This window comes from Musca domestica, unplaced genomic scaffold, assembly GCF_030504385.1.
Source record: "Musca domestica strain aabys unplaced genomic scaffold, Musca_domestica.polishedcontigs.V.1.1 36, whole genome shotgun sequence".
Taxonomy (NCBI): domain Eukaryota; kingdom Metazoa; phylum Arthropoda; class Insecta; order Diptera; family Muscidae; genus Musca; species Musca domestica.
In genome coordinates this window covers 1966037-1986891 of record NW_026712318.1, presented here as the reverse complement: position 1 = coordinate 1986891, position 20855 = coordinate 1966037, and the positions used below count along the sequence as shown (strand labels likewise).

General features: G+C 34.4%; 1 protein-coding gene across 1 annotated transcript; it reads left to right on the top strand.

Moving 5' to 3' along the window:
- Nucleotides 1-3146: 3146 nt before the first annotated feature.
- Nucleotides 3147-20194, top strand: LOC131803960 (protein extra-macrochaetae-like). The gene is made up of 2 exons (XM_059125974.1): nt 3147-4344; nt 20036-20194. Exons 1-2 carry the CDS (start codon nt 3697-3699, stop codon nt 20075-20077), a joined length of 690 nt encoding a protein of 229 aa, XP_058981957.1. The 5' UTR covers nt 3147-3696; the 3' UTR covers nt 20078-20194.
- The last annotated feature ends 661 nt before the right edge of the window (nt 20195-20855 follow it).

Genomic DNA, 20855 nt, shown 5'->3' with positions numbered 1-20855 from the left:
TGTACTTCCCGGGAAGCCGGGGCCGAACAAATTTTTGATTTGTTAATTTGTTTTACGTCGTATTTAAATAACTATGAACCACTCCAAAGAGCCTTCTATTAGAGTCAGGGAAAACTCTTGCACTGAACGTTTGTTTGATTTTTTGAGGATCTGCTAAAAATGTATCGTATTTTTGCAGTAGAAGCTTCATTTGTGCAAAAATTGTGACTGTCTGGAAAATATGGCGCCCAATTGTTTCGCCTATATCCAAATAAATGTGAACAATCAAATCTAAATTATTATTCTTAGTGGCTAGTAGTCTCGTACATTTTTAATCTATGCAATTATTTTCTAACAAAAAGAGCTATTCTCAGGTTACATATCCAGCAAATTTTCAGAGCATTTAATGGTCTCCCCTTCATCCACAACTTAACCTTGGTTTAACACTCAGAGTCCAATTCTTCAAAAAGCATTATCCATTTTTGTGACTATATACAGAAAATGGCGCCCAATTGTTCCCCATTATTTTCTCTGAACAAAAAAGCAAACCATTATGAATTATCAAATCTAAATATTTTTCTCCAAATTAATCTTAGTCCCGCAAATAAAATTATGCTGGCCATACATATTGGCATCATAACTATACAATCTTCAGAAGAATCGGATAACTGACTTCCAGAATACGAGGTCTGCTGTTTTGATCTTTCTCTTACCGAAAATGGTTAGAAAACTATAAAAACATTTAATGACTTTCCTCTCCTTCTATCTCTCCCACAACCAAATCTTGGTATGACCCTCAACAGAATCTTATCCTTCGAACGCATTCGCATTATAAAGAAAATAGTGGCTGTCAGGAGAATATGGCGCCCAATTGTTTCCCCATATTTTCTCTGGAAAAAAACATACCAGTATGAACCATAATATGAACGTTTAATTTTTTTGTTCCTAAGCCCCAGTAGCAATTTTGTCAAATATATACAAATTATATATCCGAGAAAGAGCTTTCTTCAAATGAAATTATCTTCTTTTTGGGCCGAGATAGTTAGAAAACTATCAAAGCAGTTAACAACACACAACATAATCGTGGTAGCGGAATCTTTTACTTCGAAAAGCTATAAAAGAAAATTATGATCATTTGGAGGAAATGTCGCCCAATTGTTTCCCCTTATTTTCTTATTTGCCCAAGTAAAAACAACTAAGTCAAAATATTTGATGACTCCTGCCGTTTTAATCAATGCAATTATTATAAGCTACTGGAAAGTACTTCCGCCAAGTGGAATAATGCTGATGATAGATATAAACATTGAAACTTGGTTTTATGACTGTCAAAAGAATATGGCGCCCAATTAATAAGGATATAGCTTAACACAGAATTTTGGCGAGAACCCGCTTGAGGAACGAGCATTTGAACATCTGCTTGCCATTTGTTTATACGAAAGCTAGATATGGCAATCAAAGATTTTTTAAATAAAGTTTCACAAATGGCGCCCTACTAAAAAAAAAAATCAAAAACTTATATCATACTTCTTCAAGGGGACTATGAAAACAAATCAAGTTCTACTGCAATTTATTATCATATCTTTAGATATAGAGCTATGCAATAAAAAATCCACAACTTCAGCTTAAATTGTATCTCGCTTCAACAATTTTTTTGATTAAAATCAAATTCCTAATCACCTTAAGGTTAGAATACATAAAAATCCTTTTCGACTGGCTTAAGTCATCGGCTGCCATCTTCACAAAAGAACTAAGGAACGTAGGGTAAGATAACCTAAAACTCATTTGTTAATTTACGAAGATGCCAGCCTTAATCTAGTCAAAAAAGCATTTATGTATTCTCACCTTTATAAATACGTTAAGTCAGCGATCTTCGATTTCGAGGTTAAAGATATGGGTGGTTTTTACGAACTAAAAAAGAGAAACGATTTCGATCGTTTATTTATTTTTTATGTTGCAGACAAAAAAATTGGAAAATCGATTTTAACCTCTGTGGACTAAACTACGACACAAAAAATCGAAATTCGGAAATGAATTTTTAGCTGATTAGATAAAATTTAAAGACCGAAAGCTGGATTGTGGGGGCACAAATCAAACCAACAATTATATTCTTGGATGTATTGACAAATTTTTAATCCCGAACTAGCCTCAACCTCTTTGAAGGAAAATAATAAGGTTGTTATCAACAGAATTTCTCTTTCGAATGTCCAATTTTTTCGTCATTAATCTGCTAGAGTTCACAAATATTTGAGTTTCTTATAAAATCATTTCAGACTGATTCTATTTAAATTCCTTTTCCAAAATTCCTTTGTTCTCAAAACTCTAACTCTTTGTCATCATTTTTTTTACTTAAATTCATCGTTGCTATTAACAGGTACTTTAACGTGGCAAGATCAGAGCAGATATCAACCTGTAACCGGCATCAGTACAAATCAGAGTAAATCTCCTTACTAAGGGGATGCCTTGCATGAGAGCAAAACAAACTCTTTTATTTCAAAATCCCTCTCACCATGAGTTGAAAACGTGAAAATTCCTCCAAAGAGATGAGATCTTGTTTGAAAAATATCTACAAATATGCTGCCCCAAAGAATGTATGCTCTTCTTTGAATATCTCAAATCAAGAAAACCCCACTAAATATTTCTCATATTCAAAAAATTATTTACTATGGCTCTCCTGCACAGCTCACGGTCTTCATTAAATTCACATTAAACGGCTTGCTCGTCGCTCCCATTAGGCATGACTGGCCGACTGGCGTACACACGACTCTGTATTTAATCGTTAAAATAAATACTCTCCATATGACAATTCTCAGGCGAATGAATAACCAAAAAATTGAGGGGAGAATAGAATTTCCCACGGAATTTTGTAGTGCATTGATTTCTTTTCCCAACCCAAACGAACGGTTGCAATCTCCCAGTCTCTGAGTATCGGGCCGTTGTGTGTGCCATGGAGTGCACAGATGTTTTTGCCTGGGAATACTCTCACAATCCACTCTACACATTTGCTAAGTGCGAAAGCAACGCACTCTGACTCTCCCTTAAACTACTCTCTGCTGCTTGCCATATGCTCTTATCACAGACCCACTGCTAGGCAAACACCAGGCAAAATGTTGTGAGATAGGCGGAGTTAGCTGGCGCAGGTATAAAAGGCCATGCTCTGAGTATGAAGAGCTCACAACGAGTTTGTTACTCAAAGCGTCAAGAATACCAAAAGGAAACGGAAATTTTGAATAAAAATTTGAAAAAAAAAAATAAAAGAGAAAAAAACCAGATTGAAATAATTAACAATCTGTTGAAGACAAAACGCTTAACATACGGATTACGGTCAAAAAAACAAAAAAAAAATTACAGCGCAACACTAACAGAGAAAATATAAAAATCTCAAAACAAGCCAATCTGTGGATTATTAAAACAAAATACAAAAAAAGTGTTGAAATAAAAACAAAAGGAAAAAATTGAAAATATTTTTTCAAAATAAATAAAAAAAGAATTTAGAAAAAAGTGCTGAGTGTGGGTTTTTACAAAATATTGGAATATTGAAAAACCCCAGTCAAAACACAAACCTCGCAATATTTAAAAAAAGAAGCAAATCAATAAATTTTCAAAATTTATTAAAATAAAACTCGCCACGGATTACCAGCGTTTTTCAAGCCCCACAACCCGTTACCAATAACAGCCGCCAAAATTCTACTCAAGGAACGTAAAGACATCATTTCTAAAATGAAATCCTTGACGGCCGTTTGCCAGACCGGTGCCTCAATGCCCGCCATCAATCCCAATGGACGCATAAGCCGTCATCCGCCGCATCGCGGTGATGGTGAAAATGCCGAAATGAAAATGTATTTGTCCAAACTGAAGGATCTGGTGCCGTTCATGCCCAAAAATCGCAAACTTTCCAAATTGGAAATCATCCAGCATGTCATCGATTACATTTGCGATTTGCAATCCGAGCTGGAGACACATCCTGAAATCAATAATTTTGATGCCAGTGCAGCATTGAGTTTTGCCGCCAGCAGCATGCAAAGAGTTTCGTCGGGCAGTGAAGAGGGTGGTGCCGATGAAGATATGGCCGCCGAGGAGGAGGAGGAGGACAGTGAAGTGCAACAGCGTTTGAGTGGAGCCAGTACACAACAACAACAACATCAATCTAGTCCTGCTGCTCAGCGTCAACCTTTGGTTGATCGCCCCACACCCAACACAATTTTGCCACCCGCCTCACAACAACAGCAACAGCGACACCTTAACAACGCCCTCACAACAGTCTCCACCTCCCCGTCCGCTGTGACAGTAACCTCCTCATCATCTCCAGCGTTTGAAGAAAGCCTCAGCTCCTCAGCCAGCTCCCATGCAGATTCAACGAATCACACGGTAAGTTCGTTGAAAAAGTATTAGGAAGGCTGAACAACTCCACCCAACACCCCCCTTCTACCCACCCACAAACAACAACAAAAAACACTCAAACACCCTCACATCCTAGAATATTAGACTTAGAAAGCAGAGACTGTAGGGGAAAATTAAATGAAAAAAATGAAGATGAAAACTCCCCAAAAACAACAACAGCAACAACAACAAAAGTATGGAAAATTGCAATTTTGTTTTTGTTGTCCACTCTACTCTACTCCACTCCAATCTAAATTTTATTTTTGTTAACCTATTTTTTCATGTACCATCTTTATTTTTTTTTAAACTTTCTTTAGAAAAGACTTTTAATTTTTTTAAAAGCGTTAATGTTGATTTTTATTATAAATATATATATAAAACATGTATGTATGTCCTTGTAAAACCTCAAATGTTTAAGTCACTTGAATTAAGTACCGTAAAATGTGAAATTAACAATAAAAGTCAAACTTTCAGTTATTAAGAAAAACAAACTACAAAAGAAAAAAAGAGGAAACCGAATGCAATTTCATTTGAATAATTTTTTGTTTTTTATTTTTATTATTTTTCATTACAAATCATTAATTTTTATTTTTTGTAATTTCCTAAGAATTTTTTTTTTGTGTATAATATTATTATTGTAGTTTTAAGCTATTAAAAAAAAACAAAAGAGAATCTTTGATGATCTTGAAAAAAAGTTGTATATAAGTTTAGCATATAAATTGTATGTTTTAAGTATAACAAAAAACTGGAAAAAATAAAAAAAACCCACAATTTGTTTTGTGAAAAAATCAATATAAACTGAAAAAATCTGTGTTTTCAAAATTTATTTCGTATATACACATTTTTCCTATTAACTGGAAGTTGGATATCTTCATACTAAAGCCGGGAAAGGGAAGTTATATGGAGTTGACTTTGGATTTTTAGAAGGGTTATAAATGGTTTGGAAAATATTATTTTTAATTTGATTGGGTATTCGGTAATTATAGATTGTGTAGAGTTGATTTTCTTCTAAAGGTATTTAAAATAAATGCGATATTTGCTTTACCAACTGCTTAAAAAGAGATTTTCCAACGCTTAGCCTTCATGCAAAATGCCGTCGGTAAGGGAGTGACAATAAGGCTTGGGTTTCTTTTTCATACAAAGGCAAATTGGTTTGGTGTTAAGAGGCTTAATTGGGAATTATGTAATGAATTAAAGTAAGAAATTGTTTGGAGTAATGTTGAGGAGAGTAAATTTTCAAAATGCAGAAAATAAAAAAAATCAAACGAATTTTTAAATTTCTGGAGTAGAGTTGAATTCCTTTTTTTTTTGGGGAAACTGTAGATATATTTTCAAACTCAAACTGGCTGGCGAATTTTCGAATTTGTGGTTTGAATATTATAAAACCAATATTCATAAATTAGTGGAAATAAATAGGATTTCTTAAAAATAAGTGAGAGAGGTATAAAAATACTTTTTTATCAGGGCCACCATTTAAAAAACTTTACTATTTTCAGTTTATGGTATTGAAAAACACTTAAAACCAATACATTCTTACAGGTTCTGGAACAGAGAATATGTGAATTTTAGCTTAATTAAATTGGAAATTTCGATAAAATCTACTATATCAACATTTTTTAAATTCTTTTTGATCGAAATTTTTTCGACATCAGCAGCGGGAATAGGTAGAGTTTTAAGTAATTTTTTTTTTTTAAACAATGTTTGTTTTTTATTGAAAAAACATGGTAATGCTTATAAGTTTGGCTGTCGAATTTAGAAAAAATAACAAAATACTTTTAGTTTAATTTAATTATTTGTTTCCTCTTCTATTGAGCTTACGATTTCGTCACTGGGGTAAAAAAGTTTTTTGTCGAAGGAATTATTTTAAAATAACTCTTGGGGAGAACAACCCCAGACAAAAAAAAAGGGAACTTATGAGGATTGGCGGCTCTTTCCGAAACGGAAAAACATTTTTAAATAAAAGTATCTGGATTCAAACGTGTTCCCCTTTAAACTGCAAATACCTGTGAGATCGATTGGAGAATACGATAAAGTGAGCATAACCAATTATATGGGGGTCATAACAAAACGAGGACCTTCTTTTTTTGAGGAAAATAATTTTTATCCATGGAAAAATGTGGCGGGATCATTCGAATGGCGTATACCCACAGTTCTATGAAAACCGTGGACCAATATGTTTTGATAGTGGTTGTATAACCCATAGTGAACTACAAATACTGAATTTGAAACAAATCCGATTAAAAATGTGATCTACATGGTAAAAGCACCTTTATTTGGGGGCTATAGAAAAACGTGGATCTATATAAACAATGTTCTACTACCCCTGACAAACTCTAAATATAAAATTTGGAACAATTAGAAAATTTGGCTAAAATCATCAAAATGCCGAATATCGAAAGGTAGCGTGCCGCACGAAAACAAAAACTTGAAAGGATACACTTAATTTTTAATACCAACCATGTCAAATTTACCACTCCACTCTCTCTAAATGCTCTACGTCAGATAATATACTGGGTATCGTGATTTAAACAAACAGACAGACGGTCGTCTTAGCATTATATGCCTATCAGGAGATAAAAAAAAACTGCAACAAAGTCAAACGCAATAATTTTTACATTTTTTTTTTTTTTTTCAATTTTTTGAATAAAAGCAAAATATGTCGGAAATAGCATCAAATTTTAGAATAAGTTTAGATTTGTTGGAATTGGTTACCTTTGGCAGGAATTATGGCTTTCAAACGGCCAATGAAACCGTCACACGCTGCCCGAATTCTGCTCTTCGGTATTTTGGTCCATTCCCGGCGAAGCGCTGCTTGAGGTGATCGTGGTATTTTTGGTGCCAACCTTGTTTTCCAAAATACTCCAGACACAATAGTCCAACGGATTGGTATCCGGAGATTTTGGTGGCCATTGTGCGCTGGAAATGAAGCGAGGAACCTCATTTTCTAACAATTCTTGGGTGGCGCGTACTGAGTGCGATGGTGCTAAGTCCTGTTGGAATGTCCAAGGTCTACGGTCAAAGTTTTAATACATTCTCCAGAATATTTTCGCGATTATTTTAGGCACTTATTCTGATACCACGGTCGATTAATACGAGCGGAGAGCGACCATCGGCTGTTATGATGGCCCACACTATCACCATGGCCGCGCTTGAGTTCTGGTGGCCAACCGAAAGTGCACATTTTCAGCTGACCTCTTTGGCAAGTAAACAAGATTATTTGGTTTGTTTACAAACTGCTGGACAACGAATGTCTATTTGAGTCTATTTTCTTTCTGTTGCGGTGTAAGTTCTTGCACTTCTTGGACTTTTTTCAATATTTGCCGAATGGCTCATTTTTCAATATTTGCCGAATGGAATATTGCGATATGTTCAGCTCACGAGCCATTTTTCGGCCACTGTGACGCGGGTTTCTAACCATTTCTGCCGTCCACTTCCTTGACGTCGAGCTACGATAACAGTATAACACAAACAATTTATTCACATTGAAATGCTAAAGTGCTCTAACGATAGCCACTTGTGGATTTTAAACCAAATATAAAGAAATCCCACTATCATGCTTGAATTCCATCACGAATAACTTTTTTCTGGAAAATTCTCACCACAATGCTTTCGTACGCTTGTAAACAATATAATGAGCGTCTCTGGAATAATTTTAACAGCTGTCGGACGAGTGATTTGGAAATGACAGCAGTCTGAAGTTGGTTTCAGTTTTTTTCATCTCACCCTGTATTTATTTTATCAGAAAAGTGCTGTCTAGGTTCGCGCTTTCGTATAGTTCCCAAATAATATTACCTTAGGGTATCCGGTGTTTTGGGTAGTTTTACCATAATCTCTAACGGATTTGTATGAAATTCGGTATTAAGAGATTTAAACACCATCTACCTACAGTGGCAGAATATTATCTAAATAGGCCAGGTATAGTGTTATACGATTTTCGCCACATCTTTCAATGGATGTATTTTAAATTTGATGTTTGTACCAATCACGGTAGCATAAAATGTTTTAAATTAGACATATTTCTATAATGAAATTGTTTGAAATTTGGTACTTGAAACTCCCGATACTTTTATATTAAAGTATTTATTTTCCTCAATGTGGTAAATTTTAAAGTTCGGACTGACTAGTTGATAAATTACTACCTTTTTCTTTGAATGACAGATTTAGGTTAGTGACAACCTTTACATACGGGCCTTCTTCCTTTTATTATGCATCGGAACAATCTGCTGCCAAACTACCTATCTTATTTATATGAATAGAGAAATATCGGAAATTAAAATCAATGTAATATTTACAGAACAAAGTAAATTTCCAAATTTAAAAAAGTTAAATTCCAAATATCACAATAAATGTTAAAACAGCAGAAAACTGCAATACGTTTTTTTGACAGCATTTTTTTTTCTCAAAATCCAATGATTGCACGTATGCACATGCATTTTTTTAATATTAGTAAAATTGCCATCTGTTCCCCATACAAAGCTGCAACGACGACAACAACAACAATGCCAAAAACCTTGAATAGAATTTGCGTTTGCTTGCAGTTTAAAGGTGACACACACACGAAATTTACATTTAATGCATTTTGCGCCTCGCCATTGTGGAGTAATTTCCTTTGAAACGAACGAACGATTTTATTGTCCGTGCATTTTTTTCCATTTCTATTCAATTCAAAGTAATTTCCATATTTATAAATTGACCCACAATTTTTGTTCGGATAGCCAGAGACGAACAAAGGCAAGAAATATAAAACTGCTTAGAAATGAATTTATTGAAAGAACAAAAAAAGCACCGAATGTGAGACAAAAACGTTTTGTCCCAAATACTTTGCAATGCTAAATGAAAAGTGAAAAAATACAAAAAAGAAAAGATACAAGTGAAGTAATTCAATAATAATAATCGGCAGGGACGGTAATTTGATGGTGCAACTTAGAATAGATGAGGAGAAATTATGTTTTTAACACTTTCTGAGTAGGAATTGAAAATTCTTCAAAGTTCGACTCTGGTTTTGGGATTTCAAAAAATTAAACTAAGAAAAACCAACTTCAAAATCTATGAAACATGAAAAAATGTTATACATTTTTGTGAATAAAAAATATTGATAATTAAAAAAAAATAACACTTTTTCCAAATTCTCTGCAAAATTTTCTTGTGGGAAATTCTAAGTAAACTCGATAGAACTCCTTTGGAGATCAAAACTCCAGAGGAGTTTCGGGTTCTTAGGTCAAAGGTTGTGAATACCTTTATGTTGTTTTGACTGTATGCAAAGGGATTCTTATAGTTTGACATATATTTCGCAACATTTCAGATAGAGGTTTGAATGCTGATAGCAATCTTTGCATTCATCCAGAATCATTGGTACAGAAAATGGGCTATATTAGCCATCATGGAAGGATGATTCGGATTTCCAGTATTTTTTACGTTTTTTCTTTTAATTTCGACAAATTTGAAATATTGACTTCTTATTCATCATTGGTGCTATTTTTTCTTGATATTAATGGAAATATGGATGTATTTTCTTTGGTGATTTATAGTGAAATTTGATGAAGAATAATTTTGCACCCTCCACCATTCTATGGAGGGTATATTAATTTTGTCATTCCGTTTGTAACTCCACGGAATACTCATGATGGACCCAACAAAGTTTATATATTCTGGCGTAAAATTCTAAATTGATTTCGAGGTGTTTCGAACGATTTGAGACATAAGGCTGAAATGTCGGTCCACGTTTTGGTGGATGTATTTTAGCGACATTGTTCACCGGAATTGTTTTAAATTTCATATTTGAAGATCTTAATGAGTGCTACAGCATATGTCATAAAATATTATTATCTCGTCTTCGTATAGCCAAAAATAACGGTTTTCATTTAAACGGTATTTTTTAATTTTTTTTTTTTAATTTTCATGTCCCTTCTAAATGGCGGAGGGTATTAAACGTTGGCCCGGCCGAACTTAAATACTATTTTACTTATTGTCCATGGCATCGTCCTTCTTAAATGATACTTTGTAAGAGAATTTAGTATAAATTCGCTTCAAGTATTGCCTTAGTAATAAAATGTGTTTTCTTAATATTTATGAATTTCTGGCATTGCGATAAGATTTAGATTTTTGATGTATTCTGAGACCTTGCGTGATGTGACCCCATTTAAAGGGGGTTTTAACCATACTATTAAAACGGTGCTCGAAAGATCTTCCTTTTGTTGCACAGTGTAAATATCGCCAGAATTGAATTGGCCAGCATAAAAAACAAAGGGGGATTTTTAGCGTTTTTTTTTGCAGCAATTCTTAATAAATTCACGCATGTCTCGTGTTTTGTTTCACTGTCAATCATTTTAAGTTTGGTCTATAATTTAACCATGGATCGTCTTTCAAAATGTATTTCACACCCGGGACCGGTTATTGCCCGCCTGGATAGTGCGGATTAACACCTTGAGACTATTCCGCTTGATTTAAAGCTTTGGGAGACAACATTGAAATATTTATTCGTGAAATACCGTCCGAAATATTGGAAAGAGTTTACCCAAAATTGAACCAAACGGATGGACCATTTGAGACACAGTCGCGGTCAACATTTGCATGAAATAATCTCCAAACACAAAATTACGTGGACAATTCTATCAATTCAAATAAAGATTTCATGTATTTTCAACATTTTAGGTGTTTTATTTTTAACATTTCCATAGCTCTTAAAATGTTAACCCTTAATAAGAGCAAAAATAAATTTTTATAGTTTCTTTTTGGAAATTCAAATTCTCCAAAGTTCAGAGTTAAACTCCGGCTTAGGAGTTAAAAAAATGGAGGGACATTCGTAGACCTAAAATGGTTCATTTATTCGAACCTGGTTCAAAATTTCAAAATTTCAAAACATGAAAAAACTTTGTATCTTTTAAGCGTCCTATCCAGTATTTAATTATTCACATATTTCAAAAATAGTATTGAAAACTTTTATGGGAGCCAACTCTCCTCAATTCTTGAGTTATTTTGATTATCTGAGGTGGTGCATGTATTGGATGGGGTTAGGGTCAGAATATAAGCCTTTTGCTTTTGGAGATGATCGCAAAATATGTAGGGGCTGTAATGGACCAAAAAGTATTTGAAGTTCGCAATGGGTAGGTGATACAGTCTTTGGAAAAAAAAATTGTATGCAGGTCCACGTCTTCGTATAGCCCCCATATAACGGTACCTCCCGATAGTCGGTATTTTCATGATTTTAGCAACATTATTTACCTGAATTATTTCAAATTTCATATTTAAAGTTATGGGTAATGCAGCCTATGACAAAAATTTGTGTATGCAAGTCCACGTCTTCGTATAGCCCCCATTCGTATAACCTCCCTATAGTCTGTATTTTGACGTTTTCAGCAACATTATTCACCGGAATAGTTTCAAAATTTGTATTAGAAGATCTAAATGGGTTCTACAACTTATGGAAAAAAATTCGCATGCAGGTCCAGGTCTTCGCATATGACCTCCCGATATTCGAAATTTTAATGATTTTAGCGACATTAGTCGCTGGAACTGTTTCAAATTTCGTTTTGAAAATTCGTAATGGATGTATATAATGGATATAAAAAAATCGTAAGCAGATCCACGTCTTCGTATGGTCCCCACATAACGGTTTTCAACTAAGTAGTAGTTTATTATTTATTATTATATTAAGTTGTAGTAGGAGGGTATTAAAATTTCTTCCCGGCCGAAATTAGATTCTTTTGTTGTGTTTTTGGTTTTATATTCAGGTTGCAATTATCGCCCTATTTTCACGAAGTTTTGCATGGGGGTAGCGTTGGGGTTAGAATGGAGACCTATTGTTTCGGAAGATGTTCGCAAAATACATAGGTTTAAAATTGGCCAAAAACCTAAAAATTGTCTAGGTTTTGCAGTCGCCCTACAGTTTTTAACTAAGGACCAATAGTTCTACATAAATAAATTTATCAAAAAAAAAAAAAAAAAAAAAAAAAAAAAAAAAAAAACGATAATAGACATGCTTATGAGGTTAGGGTTTAAAACAGCGCTTAATCCTAGCATTTTGGATGCCCGATAGGTGATATTTAGCTGAACATATTTTTTGACCATATTTTTTTGTGAAAATAACCAAAATTAACGAAATCACAAATACATGAAAGGCGCTCCTCTGACCTCTACATTGATGCTGATATCTTTGAAAAATATAGCCAAATATTTGAGATAAAGGAAATCATATATAGAGGAATCTAAATTTTCCAATATTCTTTTGAATATCTATTAACACGACACAAGGCGTAAATATAGGGCAAATGCCACGAAGATATGGCTTCGGTCAAAAGCCGTGGCTTCGGTCAAAAGCCAAAATAAAACTTTACTTGAACTATGTGAAATTTTTTCAAGAATGAATAGAAAAAAAGGTTCGCTAAGTATGTACAAAATTTTTTGAAGATGAAATTTCTGTTCTTTCCGATAGAACGAATTAGGCATTAGGCCGATCCTTTTTAGAGATTCTATGTTTTTGGAAAATATTTGTGCCAGATCTATGATGACTATTCGAAAAATTTTTGCACCTATTGTTTTTATTATGCAGTAGATAAGGGAAAATTCCTTAGGGGAATCTAGTCAAAGTAGCTGCCCGACATTAGCCTTTGTTTACTTGTTTTTAAATGAAAATATCTTTAACATTTTCACATATAATTTTACATAAATATATTTATCGAAAAAACAAACAAAACGAGAATTTACATCTTCGTTACGGTTAAGTTCCAATTAAACAAAGCATGAAATGAGGTCACAGTGTCACTGGTATCAGATACATTTTCCGTTTTTTGTTTGTTTGTTTTTTTTTTTGCATTCTCGGGGAAAGTCTCGGCCGAGACAAGGATGATGTGCCACATTTAAATGACGTCTGACGATTTGGGTGATAAATATTTTGGATTTTAGAGCAGGCTTTTTTTCAATTTATAAATAAATTAAAAATTACAACAACAACAACAATTTTTGTCAAGTGATTTTGAGAGATTTTGTAAAAAAATTCCCAAAAATCTTGTTTATTTCGTTTCTGCGTTTTTTCATAACTGATTAAATATTTCATGATAATTTGTTTGAAATTTTGTTTAAAACAAATTTTTGTTTTGTTGTTCATTGACGTTTGTTGTTGTTGCTGCTGCTGTTGTTTTTGGTTGGTTTCTCTGTATGTTGAACACCTGCAAATACTTAAATTTATTTCATTTTCGCTTTTTTCGTTATATTCATTCGAATGGTTTAATGTACTGAACACCGAAAACAACAACGAAATATATAAAGCATCACGCAACTTAACACAAAACAACACCATCAAAAAAAAACATACACATACAAGACAACAACAACAACAAAAACGCCAAAGTTAAACAATAAAAAATTTTGTCTGTGATTTTTTTTTATTTTTCGAAAAAACACAAAACGAGACTGAAAAAATCGGATTTGTTGTTGTTGCTGGGGATTTGTAATAATTTAGAAAGAAGAGTAAAAATGATGGTCGACAATGAACAACATTTCATTAGATGGCAGTGAATGCTGGCGGATTGTCTGACTGACTGCCTGGCTGGCAGACGAACCAACGAACGAACTCTGATGGTTATGGCGATGATGATGATGATCATTATCATTTGCCGCAGATCCACAATCACGCATTCACAAGTAATTCTCCCCTCATCAGCCACATCATTGTCCATTGTCATCATCAATTCACACGCTTTTTTTACCATGAGCAAAAACAGAGAAAAACAACAATTTTTTTTTTTAAATTTAAAACAATGTGGTCTCTTGTTTTTGTTTGAAACACATGCTGCGATAACCCCTTAATTTTTGGTTGCTATTTTAAAAAGGCCACAACTTTTACAAGATTTGTGTTTAAATATTTTGATTTTTTCTCATCTATGGGATTTGTTAAAAAAGTATATATATATTATCTCTCTCCCTCCCTCTTTTTCTCTCTCTTAGATCACACTCTTATCTATGCCAAATATTAAAGAGATTTGTTTTTATTTTGTGAATTTTATTTTCAAATTTCTTGGGTTGAAATCTGGTTTTTAGCCATACTTTAATGCTGTTAATTATTTATGGTTGTGGTATTTTATACATGTTTTTGTTGTCGTTGTTGTTGTTGCTTTGCTAAGATTTATATATGAACTCAACCTCAGCAACATTTAAAATACAAATAAAACAGGTGCAGAATATTCAATGATAAATTATAGCACATATCACACACACACTCACACCTATATATACACAATAAAATAAAGCCAAATCAAAGTTAATTTTATTTATTTTTTTAAAAGAAAAAAAAAATAACAACAAAACATTTTTATGACACTTTTTTCGGAATGCCAAAACAAAGCTGAAGTCATTAAAAACTTTTAGCTATTCAATGCGGAGACACAAGAATAGACTTGAAGCATCGAAATAAATTAGCAGATGTTCTTTTATTTATTGAGATAGCGGAATCTTCTTTTTTGGGGGACATTAAAGACAAAGAGGGGAAGCAAAGAGTTGAGATTTATTTTTGGGAAAATCGTAGTTCAGGAAGTCTTTGACAAAAAGTTTTAGATTTTAAATTTTCACGAGAATGCGGCAGGTAATAACGTACTGTAAAACACGTTAAGTTCGAACGGGTCGATTGGGCTGGAGGCCAGGGAGTCTCTATAGACAAGCTGGTGCCCAGGGAGTCTCTATAGACGAGCTGGTGGCCAGGGAGTCTCTATAGACGAGCTGGTGGCCAGGGAGTCTCTATAGACGAGCTGCTGGCCAGGGAGTCTCTATAGACGAGCTGGTGGCCAGGGAGTCTCTATAGACAAGCTGGTGGCCAGGGAGTCTCTATAGACGAACTGGTGGCCAGGGAGTCTCTATAGACGAGCTGGTGGCCAGGGAGTCTTTATAGACGAGCTGGTGGCCAGGGAGTCTTTATAGACGAGCTGGTGGCCTGGGAGTCTTTATAGACGAGCTGGTGGCCTGGGAGTCTTTATAGACCAGCTGGTGGCCAGGGAGTCTCTATAGACGAGCTGGTGGCCAGGGAGTCTTTATAGACGAGCTGGTGGCCAGGGAGTCTTTATAGACGAGCTGGTGGCTAGGGAGTCTTTATAGACGAGCTGGTGGCTAGGGAGTCTTTATAGACGAGCTGGTGGCCTGCGAGTCTTTGTAGACCAGCTGGTGGCCAGGGAGTCTTTATAGACGAGCTGGTGGCCAGGGAGTCTCTATAGACGACCTGGTGGCCAGGGAGTCTTTATAGACGAGCTGGTGGCCAGGGAGTCTTTATAGACGAGCTGGTGGCCAGGGAGTCTTTATAGACTAGCTGGTGGCCAGGGAGTCTTTATAGCCGAGCTGGTGGCCAGGGAGTCTTTATAGACGAGCTGGTGGCCAGGGAGTCTTTATAGACGAGCTGGTGGCCAGGGAGTCTTTATAGACGAGCTGGTGGCCAGGGAGTCTTTATAGACGAACTGGTGGCCAGTAAGTCTTTATAGACGAACTGGTGGCCTTGGAGTCTTTATAGACGAGCTGGTGGCCTGGGAGTCTTTATAGACGAGCTGGTGGCCTGGGAGTCTTAATAGACCAGCTGGTGGCCTGTGAGTCTTAATAGACCAGCTGGTGGCCAGGGAGTCTCTATAGGGAGTCTTCCGACGCAATCCATTCGTTTATGTGGCTGAAGGCCTGGGGATACCGTTATATGGGCTCCATACTAAAACGTGGACCTATTTAGACAATTCTCTTCTAGGGAGTAAAGTACTCAAAAGCAACCCACAGTGTGGATTTTAAACAATTCCATTAAAAAAATTTAGCTGAAATCAGCAAAATAACGAATATGGAGGGTACTGTTAAATGGGAGGTATACGATATCGTGGACTCATATAGACAATTCCAACAAGGGAATACAGTACTCACAAGGAACTCCTTCTCAGTTGGAAAATGTGGCTAATATCATCAAAATACCGAATATCGGGCGGAACCGTTATATGGGGGATATACGATGTCGTAGACCGATATAGCCCATCTTCGATCCGCCTGCAGACAAAAAACAGTTCTGTGCAAAATCTTAGCTTCTGTACTGCAGCGTAATTTTACGCTGATCAAGAATATACAGGGTAAGATAAAAAACTGCAGCAAATTCAATTTTTTTTATTTTATTGAATGTAAGCAAAAAATGTCGGACATAGCATCAAATTGTAGAAAAAGTTTAGATTTGTTCGAATTGGTCACCTTTGGCACGAATTATGGCCTTCAAACGGCCAATGAAACCGTCACACGCTGCCCGAATGTAGCTCTCTGTTGTTTGCTTACAAACTGCTGGACAATGAATGTTTTCTCTTCGGAGAAAACCAAATTCGGCAGTTCACCACTTTCGGCCAAGCGAAGCAACTCTTTAGCTCTTTTGAGTCTGTCTTCTAACGATAGCCACTTGTGGTTTTCCAGCCAAATATAAATAAATCACACTATCACGCTTGAAATCCATCACGAATAACTTATTTTTGTGGAAAATTCTTAAAAAAGAGTGTCTTAGAAGGGACAGCAATCTGAAGTTGGTTGCAATTTTTTCATCTCACCCTGTATATATTTTGTAGGGTCTATAATAAGTATTTCGAGGAGATACGAAGGGAATGTCAAAGCTAATATACCCTCCATAGAATGTTGGAGGCTAAAATCGCTATAGCGATTTTTTTGTGGATGGTATAAAAAATAATATTGTAAATATTTTGGGCAAGATTTCTAAAAGGGTTCAAATTTTTTGACTATTTTAAGACCTTATTACAAATTTGCCAATAAAAAATTCTATTTTTGCACGTGGGTCCAGGGTGTTTATTATATTTCGTTTTAAGTATCAAATTACCATTCAAAACAATATTCCAATATTTACGGTTTATATTGACCCAGTAATACCCTTGCAATTTTATTTTTACGTCACAATTTCGAAACCCAAACATTTCTTATCGGCAAAGTTTGACATTTCAAAACAATTTCTTTCAATTCGACTAGTCGCAATATTCATTTGCTTAATTTCGAATTCATTGAGAATATTTCACAACGATTTTCAGTTAAGCGCCATGCCTTAAGAACTTTGTAGATTGTTTTCTTTTCTTTTAACAGAGTAATTTGTTTTCCAAAAGGAAAAAAAATAAAGAAAACGAGAAATAACATCCCAGTCATTGAGAAAAGGCGAAAATAATACTCGTACCAGCAGCTCATCATCTCTAGCTTTGCGGGTATTTAAATGCAAAACAAAACTGCTGATTAACAAACAAATGAAACACAGCTGAGGGGGGAAAAATCCCACACTCACACTGGCATTCAACCGCATTAATAAATAGAAAATAAAAAACCAAACCAAAAAAAAAAAAAATAAAAAATAACTGAAAAATAAAATTAAAAAAACAACAGCAAAATATACAAAATAACAAATAACCACATGAGGTTATTTTGAAATTGGAACACGTGCATGCCCGTAGCCAATCCCCATGGCATTGTGATTTGTTGCGATTGGAGTGAAATTGTGGTGATGGTGTTGTTGGTGATGGAGGAGGCATTGCAATGAAGCCACGTAAATTTATTTATTAATGGCGTCTATTTGGAGACATTTTTTTTCTTTTGTGGTTCGTCTCTTGTCGCGCGAAGGTTAGTTTAGTTTTGGGTTTTATTTCTTTTCTGTTTTGCTGAATTTTTTTTTTTGGCTTGTAAAAGAGAAGAGACAAATTGCCATAAAACCAACATGCGCAGTTTTCCTGGAGACTTGGGGAACGCAATTTTATTGATTGATTTATTTGGCTTTGGAGAGTGAAATTTTTGTGGAGACTTTTTTTTGCCTTGAAAAATTTATAGAAAAAAATCATTATTTTCTGCTTACGGGTAATGCAAGGAGTATGTAGTTTAATAGGGACAAAGTAAAGAGCAAAAATCCCTAACTATTTTTTATGCCCTCCAGCATACAATGGGTATATTGAATTTTTCATTTCGTTTGCAACACCTCGAACTATTTGTCGGAGACCCCAAAATTCCTGATCAGGCGATTAAGCGATATCCGTCTGTTGAAATGGCGATACCGTCAATTCACATTACTTAATCCAGTGGTACACAGAAGGAACCCCTAGTATGGTTTTTAAAACAATTCCATTAAAAAATTTGACTGAATTAATTAAAATGCCGAATATCGGGGCGTACCATTATATGGGAGGTATACGATATCATGTACCAATGTAGACAATTCCCATCTAGGGAATAAAGTACTCACAAGGAACTCCTTGTGAAGATTTTCAGACAATTCGGTTGAAAAATATGGCTACAATCATCAAAATACCGAAGATCGGGAGGAACCGTTATATAGAGAATATATGATATCGTGGACTTATATAAACAAATCTCTTCCAGGGGATAAAGTACTCGCAAGGAACTCCTTGTGTAGAATTTTAGACTACTCCATTCCATTACTTAATCCAGAGCTTTGAAAGAAGATTTATATTATATGCAGGCTGATTGGTATTGAAAATTGGCTACACTGGTCCACGTTTAGGTATAGCCGCCATGTAACCCGATTTTCGGAATTTTGAAGGATTCTGCTACAATTTCCAACTAGATTAGATGAAACTTACAAATTGGGGTTCTCGGTTCTCTCCTAGCCAAAAATTTTCGATTTAGGTCCACACATTGGTATAGCACCAATGTAACGGTACCTTCCGGTTCTCAGTATTTTTGGGATTTCTTCCACAATTTCCAACCAAATTATATGAAACTTGTCAATTGGGGTTCTCGATAGGTCTGGCCTCCATCTGCAAAAAATATTCCTTACAGGTCCACTAATTGGCATAGCGCCCATATGACGGCAACTACCGATTTTCGATATTTTTTAGGTTTCCGCTATAATTTCCAACCAAATTAGCTGAAACTTGACAATTGGTATTCTCGGATGCTCTGTTTTCTCTTAGCAAAAATTGTTCGCTACAGGTCCACAAATTGGTATAGCCCTCATATAACTGTACGTCCAGATTTTCGATATTTTGAAGGTCTCTGCCATAATTTCCAACAAAATCAGCAGAAAATTGAAAAAGTTGGTTCTTGAAAGGTCAGTTCTCTCCTGGTAAAATATGTTCGATGCAGATCCACAAAATGGTGTAGCATCCATAGAACGGTACCTCCTGTATTTTAAAGGTTTCTGCCACAATTTCCAACCAAATTAGTTAAAAATTGACACTTCAGATTCTTCTTTTGAGGGCTGTTCTCCTCCTGCAAAAAATATTCGCTATAGGTCCCCTAATTTGCATAGCCCCCACATAACGGTACCCTCAGATTTTTGGTATTTTTGAGGTTTCTGCCATAATTTTCAACCAAATCAGCTGAATCTTGACAATTGGGGTTCTCGGCATGTCTTTTTTCTCCTTGCTAGAAATGTTATATTCAGGTCACTTCTTCAAACATAGAAAAAGTGCAGAAGTTCGTACACTGCTTTTATTGAAAAATATTTTTTACGCACCAAATTAGCACATACCTTCATCATCTCCTTATTTATTTTATATATCTGATTTTTTTATTAATACAAAAATTATTTAAAAATATTTTTTTGACCACCAAAGTAGGTTTGTAAGACCCCTACATATACCTGCATCATCTCCTATTCCGTATTATATATCCGAATATTTATTAATACAAAAATAACAAATAATATTATTAATCTCTTTGTTATTTGTTCTTTCCTTTCCAGATTTCTGATGAAAAGGATGTCGATAGCAGGCTGTTATGTTAGATTTTTATATCAGCCCCATTTTTCATAACCATGAATTCCTCATTTTAATTCATATAAAAATATAAGTAAGATTCTGTGAAAAAAGTGGAAGTTTGAAACAACTTCAAAATGGTAAACGTAGGAAATATTGGAAATAGAAATTTTCGAAAGTTTTAAGGAATATTGCTTTTAAATTCAAAATATTACATAATTTATGACAACATTCTTTCGGATAAGAAAATTAATTTAAAACTTATATTATTGCAAATTTTATACAAAATAAGGCAAGCATTACTAATTTAAAACAATTAGTCCCATTAAAAAAACTTCGCATATAATTGTCGGCATGGTGTAGAAATATTATATAATTTAAAGCTTTAATCAATTTATGTTAGTTATTGTTTTATTTTATTTTTCAATGCACGGCAATATTCTTATTATTACTAATTGTATTTAATTATTTTAATAATTATTTTAATAATTATTATTAGTTTTTAATTATTATTATTTTCCTATTAATTTTAGTTTGTTAAATTAATGATAACAACTAAAAAACACATAAATTTAAATATTCTGAAATCTTTTTAGATTTGTTTTTTTATTTTGATAATAAATTGTATTTTTTCCTCGAATCTTCCGATTTATAAATATTCTGGGATTGTTGATAAAACTCATGTTCCTTTGTTGATATTTTTAAAATCTGCATTTTTTTCATTTTCTATAACAACAATGTTGTAATTTGAACTCCTTCCTGAATAACACTTAAATAATAATATTCATGAAATTTTTGCAAATTTTT

Coding starts and splice junctions, on each gene's coding strand:
- LOC131803960 (XM_059125974.1), top strand. CDS start 3,697: ATGAAATCCTTGACGGCCGTTTGCCAGACCGGTGCCTCAATGCCCGCC. Junction 4,345..20,035: donor CAGATTCAACGAATCACACG/GTAAGTTCGTTG, acceptor TTTCCTTTCCAG/ATTTCTGATGAAAAGGATGT.